We start from the raw sequence: 14,857 nt of genomic DNA, 5'->3' as shown, positions 1-14,857 counted from the left end.
TGGAACTGTTTTACTTGATACTGAAAATTTTGATTCTGCAACCAACAACATTGCACAGTTGATTGGGTGTGAAACACAAATGATGAGATCCTTCCAATGATTCAAATGTAGATAAGTGCAAAATGAATGGCTGTCATGGCGAATGCAATTGCGATATTATATGACACAATTAAACACTATACATTTTGAAGGCAAGAAAGACTTGGGCTGCGTTCAATGTTCTCGTACAACGAAGAGAGGAATCTTACATTAAACTGATATTACAAAAAACTCTATTTTATGACTTAATCCACCAGTTAGAGTAGAATCTGTAATGGATGGAGAAAAAATCTCGAGATCAGTTGTCCAGGATGTATTTGGACTTAAGTTCTGTATAAAGTTGAACTTCAGATTGTGATGTGCAATGAGGATCTGTATTTTTACTACGAGAAGAAAAGTTTCACGAAAATGAATTTGTAGAGCACTACCCCTGGCTATTCATTAAAACTGTGTTTATAAAAGAAAAACAAAACTAAATTGTGCCATTCCCCTATTTATGTATGGAACGTTTATGTGGGTTTTTTTTTTGTATCAAAGTAATTTACGACGAATGTCTACCAACGTGTCATCCACACAGTTGATACCGTAAATGAATATCTAACGGCAACAGTCAAGGTGGTTTTTCTATATGATCTGCACCACATCAGGTGTTTTCATTATGAACTGCTGGACCATTGCGGGGAAAGTCTGAGATGTTCCGTGTCGAGTACAGGTGGTAGGGAAAAGATACAAACAAACAAACTAACGATGTTTTAATGACTGAATGTATGTAGTGTACATGATAAGCCAGTAGATGGAAACGAGAAAATGGATTGCATTTTCTGTGGGCAATGGCCAGGGATTTGCTTTCCTATTCGTTTTCATAGTTCACAAACAAAATACTTTTAAAGTAAAACATTAAGTATTTTTTTCCCATCGAATCTGCTTACCGAAAGGTACTGACGTTCTTATATAACACCTTATGAGGTTATTTTGATTTAAAATGGGTCCAATCGTTTCCATCAACCCAGAAATATCTATCAACTGTCTCTAACACATACCCTTCAACGAACACATTCAGTTTCACACCTTCAATCAACTGTTTCCAAACTGGGTTAGTTTCGCTCCTCGACTACCTCAACCTTCGTGAACGTCAAAATAAAACGGCAATTTTTCCGGCAATCGGACGGTTATAATAGCTTCGTATGAAAAATAATAAAAAAAAACAACATCTAGAGTTGTAGCTAGGTATAAGTACAATAATTGTCTGCCTGCAAACTGGCTGGCCAAACCAGAAAGTGCAACCAACGGCGTAGCTGGGGAAACCGAAAACACAAAATCTCCACATTTGTTGTTAAATTTTGAAACTGGGTTACACACACAGTACGGGGAAAAAGAAAACCACAACAGTAACTGTGCAACAGCAGTTCATGCTTGAAATCCGAGGCCCCGAAATGTAGCTTGGCGAGGTTATTCCTCTTTTTTCGGATGACCTCCCGTGATCTGGTCTAGTCGTGATGTTTTATTGTAGCGTTTCTGAGTATAATTTGTTTAATCGTTTGTTAGGTAACTATGTTGGATACGTGTGGTTTCGCATAAAAAAAAACTATTCCAAACTCCGTTGATGGCTATTATGCTTATACACAGTGGCGTACTTAGGAAAATTTGCGCCCGGAGCAAACGTTGATTTGCCGCCTCCTTTCGCGGTTTAGTGAGCAAAAACATGAAAAGTTTTCAGGGCTCAAAAAATTAGTGTAAGAATCCCAAATCCGTTCCAAGTTCAGTGTCCGGCTTGCAAATAACTTCCACAAAGGATTTTGTTGAATTTGAATAGTTGTTTTTACCGTATAGTCTCAGGAAGGGCTAACCTGAATTTGATAACATTGAACTTTTCACCCGCCATTTGGTTAGCGTCGGCTTTGATATACATTTAGCCGTCTATAACAACGCGTCTTGGTTTGGTGAGCCACTTTTTGGTCATTGTATTAGTACAATTTGAAAAGACACTGCATAAATTTTTCAGTACAATACAGTACTTCAGGATCATAAAGTTGTATCTGCACAGACTGTTCCAGAAAGTATGGACAATAATTGAGAATCTGACAATTTTGATGACTGCGTCATGTTGTTTCTCCTACCATTTGTGTAGTCGTTTATTCGTTTACGCCAGTTTGTTTCAAAATGCGTGGGTTTTCTGCGGAACAACGTTGAAATGTTGTGCAAAAATGGTGCACAGAACCAAAATTTTGAGAAATTTATCAACACTGGAAAAGGTGAATGAGAAAGCCGTGCGAAGAGCAATCAAAAAGTTCGGTGAAGAAAAACATCTTTGAGTTGTTTTGATTTGTTTACTACTTATTTGACGATTTTGAGCCATTTATTCCGAGTTTATCCGAATAAAACTGAGAAATCTGGCATTTCATATGCAGAAAATTTGAAAATCTGGTGAAATCAACAAAATCTGATTAGCGTATCTGCTGAAATGTTCGAGTGTAGGTCGAAATGAGAAAAATCTGGCAAATGCCAGAGAAATCTGGAACATTGGCAACTCTGTTCATGATAAAGAATATGTTGAATCTTAGAACCGATGAGAAGCAGATGCAGTCAAAACGCATCTGCACCTGGATTCTGGAATGCATTTTGGAACTGAATTCTAGAAATAGAATTGAATATTGGATCTGAATTTTGATCCTAGTTTTTGGTTTGATGTTCCAGAACTTCAAACTCAGAACTCAGTTCCAGAATTCTGAACCTGATTTCGAAATGTGAAATTCTGATAAAAATTTTGGAACCTATTTCTGGTCTGAACCTCAATTTCAGTTCTTGAATTCAGTTTCATTCAGTTTCAAAATTTAGATCCAAGCCCAGAATTCATTTCCGAAATTTAGTTCCTGTGTCCAGGTCTTCAGTTCCAGATTTCGGTTCCAAAATCCAGGCTCAGAATCATGTTCTGAAATTCGGGGTCAGTTCCATAATTATGGCTTTGCATTCTGGACGAGGAGCTGAATTTTAGATCTGTATTCTGGAAATGGAAAACAAAATCTGGGTTTGGATTTCACTGACTGAATTTCAGAATTTCTAAAATTTGATTCTGGACGACCTGGATTTTGGTCGTAACTGAACGAATCAATTACGCAATGCACCTTCTTCACTTATCAAAAATTTTAGAAAATTCAAATTTCTTGTACTACTAAAAATTCTATCACAAATTGCTTATCATATCTTTGACAGTGTGGAGAAAAAAATAATGATATGTTAACAAAATCACGATTCAAAACATCTCAATTTATGATAAATTTTGAAAAGGCGCCCCATAGTAAAGTAAGACGTATTCATGTTACCAATTTTTTTAAATATAATGCAGATGTGACGGACATTGAACATCTGACACAATTTGCAAGTCAGCACATTCACACATTCAACCCAACATACAAAAGACCCAATTAAAAACTTCGCAAAAAGTGCGTGAAAAGTTTCTAAGCAAAATTTGATTTACTAACACCAAAGGGAAAAAATACCTTAAAAATAGTATTCGAAAACTGGTGGAGGCTCTGAAAACAACTGATTAATTAGGCCTCTTTGATATCATTTTCCTCGAATGTACAACGCAGGGATAGAAGAATATTCATTCTTCTTTTGAAACTAAAATCTGGATTTGGATGTTTGGTTTTGAAACTGCGTTTTCTATTTGGAACTAAATTCGGAACTTGGAACTTGGAATTATATTCAGGAACTGAATCCTTGGTACTGGAAATTCTACCTCAAAACCGTCGTCGCGACTAGCAGGTACGAGTAAGGCACGTTTAAGAAAACTTGAATTTTGAATTATTTTTGATTATGTCATACAACTGAAAATTTTATCATAAATTGCTGATCATATTTTCGATGACATGTAGCAAAAATTATATTGATACGTTAGGTACAACAAGAGATACTTCTAATCAAAAACTTATCACTCTCTCAGAGGGTAAATTTGGAAAAGGCGCCCCATAGTACAGTAAGTCGTATTCTCGACAAAAAACAAAAACGATTTCACTCTATCTTGGAGGATTGAACGAGCAAAAAGGTCCCAAAATATGATTTGCTTATAAGCAATAAAAAACATTTTTAAATCTTCGAATTTTCGGGCCTCTGAAAAAAGTCCGGACCCGGAAAGATTCTCCCCTTTACCCCCCCCCCCCCCCCCCTTCCTCCTCCTCCTCTCGGCGGCCCAGCCCAAAACCAAACAAATTATTTCTCACATTACTATCCTAAACCCAAATTACAGAGAGTTACTGTTAATTCTACTGCTGAGTGATAGCCAATATTAATAGATGATGGGTACTTCCTATACGAAGACATGGAATACAATATGCTCAAGAAATTGCCACGATTCAAAGTGAGAACACTAATAAATTATCTGCGTGACAACGCTCGGTCTTCCTAGTCACGTTAGCAAACCTTTTCAAACCTACACACTTAGAAACAAGTGCATATCGTTTTGTTTTCTGAAACGCATACTTCGTGCATTCTTGCATATTTGAAATGGTGATATATGTAATTTTACGTTCCTGTGGGAAAGGCTGCACACTTAAAAAAATCCCTGCGATTTTACATCTTATTAGATGCACATAATTGGAGCGTCGCAGTTCACCCAAATTCACGTGGAAGAACATTCAAAATTGTGTCAAAAATTCCATCACATAAAATTCATTGAAATTAAAAAAAAAAAAAGAATACTGATAGCAACCGCCGCGACTTGAACCGAGAATCATTGGATCGCAAGTACGTCTGTCAATCGACTGAGCCACAGAAGTATGCATCCGCTTGGCTGGTAAAAGGTGCATTTAAATTCATACAGGCGCACCTGCTAGCAGAACGCAAGTTACAGTCGAAACCAGTAAAATTCAAGCTCATCTAACATTAAGTCATTACAAATAAAATTTTCCGTCATTTGACAAATTAGGTCTTTATGAATTACATCGTATGAGGGATTAGGTCACCTGTAAAATTCAAATTTTTTTGTTTGGCCATTTTGACTTTTTTGAAATCCTCATATTTCTTCTAAAAATTGAAACTATGATACTAAAAATGAGATTATGAAACTATGATACGATTAACAGCTACTGGACTTTAACATTCCTATGAGAAACGGTATGCTAAAGTACTTCAAACTAAGTCTGTTGTTTTGCGTGACAGAAGATATGCGGTCGTTGGTTTGTCTCGATATTTAGTCAGCCAATAATAAACGCGAGGCACATTTATTATAAAATAGCGTGTTTTGTTTTTTATGTGTGAATGTGAAATCGCATGACTAAGATAATATTGTTGACGTTATTTACCCTGAATATGAGAGTGTAATGGTTTTGGCTGAGGGTATTAGACGAGGCAAATCATTTTCGTATGTAGCCCGTGATCAAACCGTTGCTAGCTAATGTAACGCTGCTAATGAATTGTTGTACAATTTCCTTCAATATGACGAATAGGAACTTTACTCGAAATTTGCACTTCGAATTACTAAATCGCTGCTAGATCAATTCAAAAGCTGTTAGTTCAATTGTTTCATACATCATGCCTGTGATGTTTGATTTTTGCAAATAATCGTTGAATAAATAATTAGTTGTTTGGTTTTGTAAGAGTGATTACAAACTTCAATTGTTCGAACCTTTCAACCAATTACATAAGCTAATCTGTCAAAGGCAGTATGGAAGTAACTAATTACAGTTTTTATTACAAATCAAATGAGAGTGATTACATTTACATTTTTGGCACGTATTTGTATTATTTCTTATTTCAATAATTACCTTTCGAGAAGCGAATTATTAGAATTTGAAAGGAAACAAGGTTGCAAAGAAAGTATCGTCTTACTTCGATTTGAATGAAACTATGTACATGTTATTAGTATGGAAAACCAAATAGTTTGCACGGATGGAGAGACCAGTTTAGCATAACACAGAACGAAAAGATGAAACTTACACGATATGTAAACCAATAGTACTATTAAACAGACATCAGTTGAAACGAAAATCTGATTTAAAACCATGATTGATGTAAAATTACATTGAAATGCATTTACTTTTTCATAGAACAAGCCTGTATATTTACAAATCGCTTAGTTTTGTAATGTAACTTTCCATTCAATTACCTGCTCCAAATATGTGCATGAAAATAAATGTAAATTCACAAAATATTTTTATCTGTGTAAGGGTCGAATTTATTTCAGTTTGTACCGAAAAATAATCTTTTCCCGAAAGGTAATTAGTGAAATAATAAATAATATAAATACGTGCAAAACATGTAAATGTAATCACTCTCACTTAAATCGTAATAAAATAAAATATTTACTTTCTTACTTTCATTTCATTTTTCAAACCGTCGAAAAAAAAGTTTTAAGAAATCGATCGGGCGCTCTAGAAAAATGAACTGCAAATAAAGTTGGATGCACAACTAAAAACTACAATTGAGTTCAGACAAAGTCCAGAGTTATTTACTTGTTTTGTTTATTCAACTGTTTAGTTTCATTGATCAATTGTAAGTTAAATACGGTTTACTGAATGTTGTTAGGATGCCGGATGACAACACAGTGAAAATGGTTCTTGAATCTGACTCGGTAGGCACAAGAATAAGAGGAGCACATGGTGAATCGACTTACGAACTGTCCGTGCCTTGAGTTACCGGCGAATAGCGACCATGGACCATACAACCTTGAACACAGCAAGACTAGAGTGACAGGTAAATAAGAACGTTTTCAAGTCGAGATCTGCCGTTTCTGGTACAGCACGACCGGTTTTGGTAAAGCGTACATCAAACATGGTCTAAATCCTAGCCGCCTCACGACCGGTATCATATATCCAAACATCTTCTCTGTTCATCAGACAACAAACACTAGTCTTCTCGCTCTATACCTATTCTTCTGCTCAAGCACTGGGTATTGTGTCAGTCGCTGGCTGGTTATCGTCAGCGACAGACCTCTATGAAGGCAGTTTGTATTTTAGTCCTGATTTTAATTCATGCTACTATTCTAAAAGCATACTGTAATTGTATGAGGCCAATTCGATGCATTTGGTCCCCAAGGACAGGAATGTACCGAAATGTCCTGCCATACATCCAATTGAATCTTATTAGACTTTGATGAAGCAAGAACCGCCATCTCTGCCTAACAGTTCAATTTGAACCGCTAAGCAGACGCAAAGTCCACACTATTTATGTGACCCTTTTATGTATAGAATCCTGCGTAATTAACATTAATTCGTAAATGTGTGAGTTTTTATAGTCATTTATCTGTAAAAAATCATTAATTTCATGTTCAGCTGTTTTCAGGCAAACTATTCTACGCGGGTTACATATTCATACTTCAATTAACTTCATAACTGTCCATATCATAATTAAAATAGGCCTCATAAGATTGAATCGAAGCGGAATTATTAGAAGCAGACCTTTACAAGATTACTTTTATTCATTTTTTTACGGAATACACACAACACATGTGTACATTAAGAAAACATCGTGGAGCATCACGCCGCATGTAGTACTTAGGATCTGTCTTGTTGTTTCAAGACTTCCAGTTGGAGAGTTTTCGCTAACTGTAGAATGTTTTGGTATTAAAAATGAGGCCGGGTGCCAATCAATAAATGCATAGCTAACCGCGTAATCTTTTTCTGTCAGGCGTTAAAGCTTATAACTCAGTCTTTCTTTGGTGGATTTATATATTTATCAATTACCAATTGATTCAGAAACATTCAACTTAAATATATGAGCAAAGTCGTTTAAATATTTCAATAGTATAGTATTGGAAAATTGGTTTGAATTGACCTATGTGAATTGATGAGCCAATCCCAGTTTGCCATAATGATGTCATCCTCTATTCCGATTTGTGCAGCATGAACTATCGCACAAAACGGAATCTATAAATATTCAACACATTTTTGCTTAGTCAACCCCTGGCTATGAGCGAGGAAGGTAGTTTGATTAGTGAGTGAATGACGAAACTGAATGTTGAATCAGTTACCGGAACCAGTAAACTCAGTAATAGTGTAATTTTATTGATCCTTCGTTAAAAAGTGTCTGTAATGGCAATAATGCAAGAAAAAAAACATGTGAAACAGTCCGCACAAAATTTGTTGTTAGTTCCATTGATTTTCGCTTTTGCATATTAGGGACTATATTTTTTGCATATCGTACAAAATCATTACTTTTAATATTAAAAATATAATTATTTTGTGCACCCAATTCTGTTTTGATACAGGGATACGTCCCGTGCAAAACAAAACCGTTCGAAATTAATCCATGTTTATTTCGAGAAAACGTACAAAATGGAAACATGATTGTCAAACATACCGATTATCAGTCACTCTCCTCAGACCCTCGTCTCAGAAGAGCAACTAGAAGGTCAACACTGGGGTTTAATGAACCGATTTTTTATATTATCAAGATAATAAGTATATTGGTGAAAAAATGCAAATGTAGTAAAAATCAGTATACTATTGAAAAATTGGTTTGAATTGACCTAGGTTTTCACGAACCAATCCCAGCTTGCCATAATGATTTCATTTTCTGGTCCGATTTGCGCAGTATGAACAATAGATGGGTAATCTGTTCGCGAACGGTTCAAGAGAACTATTTTTTCAGGAAGAATGAGAGAAAAAATTCGTTGAAGAACGATAGTTCTCCAATCTCTTCAAAAGAAATATAAGTGGTTGAATACTCTAAGAAAAGGTATTATTAACTATATATTTCGAAATGGCCGTAGCTTGCGAGAATGCAGTAGAAATGGTTTACATTTAGCGACCTCTGAAAAAGTACACAAAAGTGTATGATTGTCCATTTGAATTCACACAAAAAAGTTACTGCATTCACTATTAAAAAGTTTGTTGCTAACGAGTGGTTTACTCTCGTATGGTTTTCGAAGAAACATACAAGATATATATGCTCCAACACATTTCACTTAGTCACTCCTGTGGCTGTGAGCGAGGAAGGTAGCTATTTTAAAGTGGCCTCCTTGGTTTAGTACAAATGAGTTGCATAGACTCACATAGATAGAATGATTAGATGCAATATCATAATGTATCAAAGATAAACTCAAGATAAACTGAACTGCGTGAACTCGGTTCACCGCCATTTTCAGTTCAATTATTATTTGCATTAAAACAACAATCGCCTGAGCGCGTTGTAACTATGGCAATGATGTAAAAAACGTGAAGTGAAAATCAATGAAAGTAACAAAATATTTTGAGCACGCCGTTTATATTTCAAATGCAGTTTTATGGTGTTGACATAATAATCGAATGAGAAGCTAGCAAAGAGCGGTTCTCATTTGTAACGCACATCCTGTTCTAACTTCACTCCCGATGATTTTAGGCGGGATTTTTCCATCTCTTTTCGTTTATGTAACATGGATTCGAATCTCACCCTTCATTCAACCTTTGACAGGAAAGCACCCTCTTTAGGCGTTGCATAACAAACCGCTACACCACCAGGCCATCGAATCGTACCCTTATTTGAGAACAACTTTACACAATGATGGAAAATCTAGTGTCGTTACCAACAGAATTATGACGTCAATTCCTTATTTTCCAAACTATTTATTCTGTGCCTGCCAAAACAATGTTACGAAACATCCTTCGTGATTGCGGCACATTTGTCCTAGGGCGCCGGTTCATAGCAACATCGTATGCAAACATACGAAAACAAAAAACGTGCTGTTCCAAGTCCACTCACCTCATAAACCAAAGAATTGTTCTAGGGAACACCTGGCTCGTGTTGATAGCTGCGCTATTAGGCATGCATAAGTAAGCCACCGCAAATCGGATTTATCCAGAGCACCACTCTAGTGTTCTTCATGGTCACTGCAGAATGGTCAAAACGAAAACCACACACTCACACACTCCTCCCGTTCTGGCAGATTAATTCGACTTCCGCCCGGATGGCAGTAAGAATTACATAGAACTGAATTGATTTTGTATCAGTAGTACAAAATAATTATGTAATCCACTTCGATTATGAGCACAACTTTGGGTTCGTGTCGATTTTGTTGTTATTGGAACGTGCACTTTTGAACATTCAGAACATAAGCTTCTGAAACGTGGTCCGCAAGCCTGACAAGCGATCCGACTAGCCGTCCCAAACAACCCAATGTTACTTGAAGAAACGCTGTTTTACAACTACCTGACAACCCCCAAAATCGTCCGGAGAAAGAGAACCCACATTTTTTTGTGTTATTGTACTCTACAGAGCCTACACTTGTGTCTACAAGCTACAACGAGAGCCTCTCGCGGGCTGTGACTGAAAGGAAAACATAACAAACTGTGTTTGACTCTCTGCAGCTCTTCTGGTTGTAACTGGCATCAAATCAAACACAGTAGTAGTACGATTTTCAAGTCACAATGTTGGGTGGTATTATATTTTTGAATTTGATTTATTCTGTTGTACACTTAGTCATTTTAATGATATTAGATAACGCTCCTAGAGAAATATAGTTTGCAAATCAAAATGATTGACTCTCAAATCGTATTGCATATAATTTCACTCAAAACATCGAAGTAAAGATGAAAAATTTTAGGGCACCAAGCCAAGGGCACCGTCTAAGCTGACTGTCTAAGATCAATTGTACTACCATTTTCCAATTAATATTCGATAACTGATTAAAGCAGCCAATGACTGTTTAATGTTAAAATACTGATATCACGAAATGATAAGAAATTGGATAAAATCTCAAGTGAAAAAAAATCACAAATAAACAGGTTTTTCTTGAGGTAGATTTTCAGATCAAGTTATAAAAAAGCAGCAAAAGGAGTTTCAAAATTTAAATACAAGGAACGTGATCGCGAATAATTCAAGACTGTAATCGTTTGACGTTTGTTCCTTCTGAAGAGAAATGATAAAAAAACTCTTTGAAACGTTTCTAAACAAATAATATCCTTCCAAAATCGAGTCTACTACATAGATGAATTAGTGTTATAACATCTAAGTCATTTTATATTCACCAAAAGATAACATGATTACAAAAAAGAACTAATTGACCTACGAAAAATTGAAACACATAAATATTTTGTAAAATTTTTGAATCGATTGGTCAAGATTTATTTGACTTATGTTTCCGGCCGTCAAAATGAAGCACTTTCGCGGAAATGTCGCCAATTTGTTTCTCAATTTCTAAAACTGATCATTTTTTTGGAATAAAATATACATATTAAAAAGTGCTTTATACAAAATTCGGATTCCACCATTTTTTGGATCCCAAAATAATTCCCCAAAAAAGTCCTTCTCTTTTTTTTACAGTGGTGTAATCCCTTAAAACCGATACCATAATCAGCATATCCTTTTGCGAGATTTCGAATAGTGAAACTCGGTGAAGGACTTGTCACCTATTGTCTCTTTTCGATTTTGCAAGGCAAAACGTCGTCATTGCTCGTGGAGCTGGAAAACATATAAATTGGAAGAAGGACAAGGATTTTTCGTGAAGAGATAAGTGAAATAAAAAACTATCTACTTCGCAAATATTATTATTGATATCTGCTTATTTACAGGTAGAGGCGTTGTTGGAAATCGCTCTGTTGATGTTGAGTAAAAGAACTGCTCATTTAGCTTTGAATCGCTTTTTAGCTGCAAATTTTATTTAACGTTTAATATTTCAGTGTGATTGTGGTATATAATTAATTTCACTTACAGTTTTAATTCTTCTTATTTTACTCTTCTTCCCCTACTTATCTCTTATCATCTATAGATATAATGAGTTATAGATCGGCGCGCTTATGGGCAGCCGGTATCCACATATTACCGTACAGTAGAGCTGTGTTGACTGCGTCAACATACCCCTACCCGTGAGGCTAGTGTGCACTAGTCTTACTAACTCCAAGCACGTCCAACACTGCCAATTTGACTACTGGTCGACGAAGTACGCCAGTAGAAGTCTGCACATCCGCCATTCTTACACGTCCATCCGGTCCGCACAAAACTTTAACCACACGCCCTCTTAGCCATCCATTACGTACATTGTCGTCCACTACAATCACCAACTCACCCTCCTTGACCGGTCTTGTTTCATCGAACCACTTCGTTCGTCGGGTTATGACTGGCAGGTACTCTCGTATCCAACGCTTCCAAAATACATCCGTCATATGTTGTACGTGGCTCCAATTGTTACGCAAAGCTAGTTTGTCGTCAATCGGGAGAATCGAAGGAACAGAGATTCCATTAGAGCTCAGCAGCAAAAAGTGGTTTGGCGTCAAAGCTTCCTTTTCCGCGGCCTCCAGTGGTACGAATGTTAAAGGACGAGAGTTTACAATGAATTCGGCTTCCGCCAGCAACGTGATTAGCGACTCATCGGTGGGTTTTCTGTCCATTGGAACAGCAAAAAGCGCCATCTTAACAGCACGAACCATCCTTTCCCACGCTCCTCCCATATGAGGAGAAACGGGAGGGTTAAATAGCCAACGAGTGTTCGTATTCGTGAAGGTAGATGCCACACCAGTAACTATTTGTTTCACTTCGTTTTGTAAATCCTTACTTGCACCTACGAAATTGGTTCCCATGTCAGAATAGATTTCCAATGGCGAACCTCTGCGTGCGATGAATCGTCGAACTGCTAATTTGCAAGCTTCCGTCGTCAAACTGTGAGCCACCTCTAAATGAATTGCCCTAACAGTTAGACAGGTGAAAAGAGCAACCCATCGTTTTTGGTTTGTCCGACCAGCCCGAATGAGAATAGGTCCAAAATAATCCAGTCCCACATAAGTAAATGGTTTTACGTAGGCTGCCAGTCTCGCTGCTGGCAACGGAGCCATTCGAGGAACACCAGGAGATGCACGATAAATTTTGCACCATGAGCATTTTTTACCAATACTTCGTACTGTTGAGCGAAGTCGAGGTATGTAAAACCTTTGCTTGACTTCATTGACAATTGTTTCTCCGTAACCATGACCGTATTTTCGATGGTACCAATCTAGCAGTAATAACGTAACAGTATGATCCTTCGGAAGAATTACCGGAAATTTAACCTCATATGGAACATAGTGAGCCTCGACAATACGTCCTTCCATTCGAATCACCCCTGATTCATCCAAAAATGGACTCAGCTTCCGTAGGGAGCTTGTGTTATCCAACCTTTTTTGCAACTTCGGTGGAAGTTTACTATTGTTGGTGAGCACGACAATTTCATTAAGAAAGGTCTCATTTTGAGCCAGACGCCATAGACTCGTTTCAGCTTTCTGAATTTGCTCGGAAAGCAATATATCACTATTGTCGCCCATTTCACCTCGACGCTTTCGTTGACAGCTATCCAGAAATCTATGAACATATGCTAAACTTCGTAACAGGCGCTCCCATTTGGAAAATCGGCGAATATCAACAACCGGCCTTTTCTCCACGTGATGAGAAACGTATCTCGAACGAAGCTCTTCAGATGTGTCGGGTGCATGTGATCCTTGTATTGGCCACTGAGTCTCTGGTTTGTAGAGAAACTCTGGTCCAACAAACCAACGACTGTTTGAGCTTAAGTTAGGTCCTTTTCCCCATTTTGTAGCTTCATCTGCTACGTTTTCCGCTGTCGGTACCCATTTCCAATCAGCAACATTCGATTGTGACAAAATATCACTAACTCTGAAGGTTACGAAAGGTGTATACCTTCTAGGGTCTATACATCTAATCCAGGATAGAACAGTGGTAGAGTCACTCCAGAAAAAACGACGAGTAATCTGTAGAGTGTGATTGTTTTCAACAGTAACAGCCAAACGACATCCAAGAGTTGCAGCCTGCAGTTCTAGGCGGGGAATCGTCTGTGGCTTCAAAGGAGCTACCTTCGATTTTGCTGCAACAAGAGCGCACCGTACAGCGCCACGGTCTTCAATACGGAAGTAGACGGCGGAAGCATAAGCTGCCTCGCTGGCATCTACAAAGGCGTGCATCTGCAGATTTCCGTAACTTTCTGAATGATAATTTGGAAAGTAGCAACGGGGAATACGAATTCGGGGTAACTGCGAAAATTGGGACACCCATCGGTTCCAGAAAGGCAAACTTCGATCAGGTATAGCTTGGTCCCACTCTACGCCAGCTCTCCATAACTCCTGGATGATCAATTTTCCATGAATTAAAAACGTCGCCAAGAAACCCATTGGATCGAAGATGCTCATAACAATTTTTAAAAGTTGTCGTTTGGTTGGTGTGATCGAATTAGATAGTAATACGTTCAGAGTATCACTAAACAAAATTGGAAATGTGAAAACATCTTCGTTCGGCAACCAGATCATGCCGAGAATACGTTCTCCAGATTCGTCGACCGATTTGTCAAATAAAAACCGCTTCATGTTACCACATGTTGTTTCTCCGAGTTGTGCGATGACGTTGTCTGAGTTTGAAAGCCAGTTTCGGATTTCAAACCCACCTTTGGAATGAACAAATTTCACTTCCCGAGCAATACGAATCGCTTCATCTTCGGTATCACGACTATCTAGATAGTCGTCCACATAGTGGTTGTTGATTATAGCTTCTGCTGCCTCCGGAAATTCTGTAGAGTACTCTTCGGCGTTCAAATTCTTGATGTACTGAGACGAACTTGGAGAACAGCTAGACCCAAAGGTGGCTCGGTCCATAATGAACACCTCAGGAATTTGCAACGGATTTTCGCGCCATAGAAATCGCTGGGAATGCTTATCGCTCTCTCGAATTCGAAGTTGGTGAAACATCTCTTTGATGTCAGCACTGATGGCTATCTGTCGCTGTCGGTAACGGCTCAGAACGGCTGGAAGTGATGTTAGCAGATCGGGACCCTTTAAAAGCATCGTATTCAGCGAGATGCCATTAACTTTGGCTGCAGCGTCCCAAACTACCCGTACTTTGTTTGGTTTCTTTGGGTTGATCACAATAC

At 37.7% G+C, this 14,857-nt stretch overlaps 2 protein-coding genes across 4 annotated transcripts in view; both read right to left on the bottom strand.

The window, feature by feature from the left end:
• LOC131429250 (protein quick-to-court) overlaps positions 1-14,857 on the bottom strand; it is a 72,705-nt gene that overhangs the window by 43,863 nt on the left and 13,985 nt on the right. The window contains exon 1 of one of the 3 annotated variants that reach the window (XM_058593300.1): positions 9,715-10,163. The exons of 1 other annotated variant lie outside the window; for it this stretch is intronic. The gene's annotated coding sequence lies outside the window, so the exon portion shown is untranslated. Of the gene's footprint in view, positions 1-9,714; positions 10,164-14,857 lie in introns of those variants that run through there. One more of the 3 variants, XM_058593297.1, reaches the window with a different exon arrangement.
• LOC131429174 (uncharacterized) lies at positions 11,823-14,771 on the bottom strand. Its single transcript, XM_058593222.1, has 2 exons — positions 14,375-14,771; positions 11,823-13,918 (listed from the first exon to the last, which is right to left on the bottom strand). The coding sequence occupies exons 1-2, from the start codon at positions 14,769-14,771 to the stop codon at positions 11,823-11,825; spliced, it is 2,493 nt and encodes an 830-aa protein (XP_058449205.1).

This window comes from Malaya genurostris, chromosome 2, assembly GCF_030247185.1.
Source record: "Malaya genurostris strain Urasoe2022 chromosome 2, Malgen_1.1, whole genome shotgun sequence".
NCBI classification, from domain to species: domain Eukaryota; kingdom Metazoa; phylum Arthropoda; class Insecta; order Diptera; family Culicidae; genus Malaya; species Malaya genurostris.
This window is presented reverse-complemented; position numbering and strand designations above follow the sequence as displayed.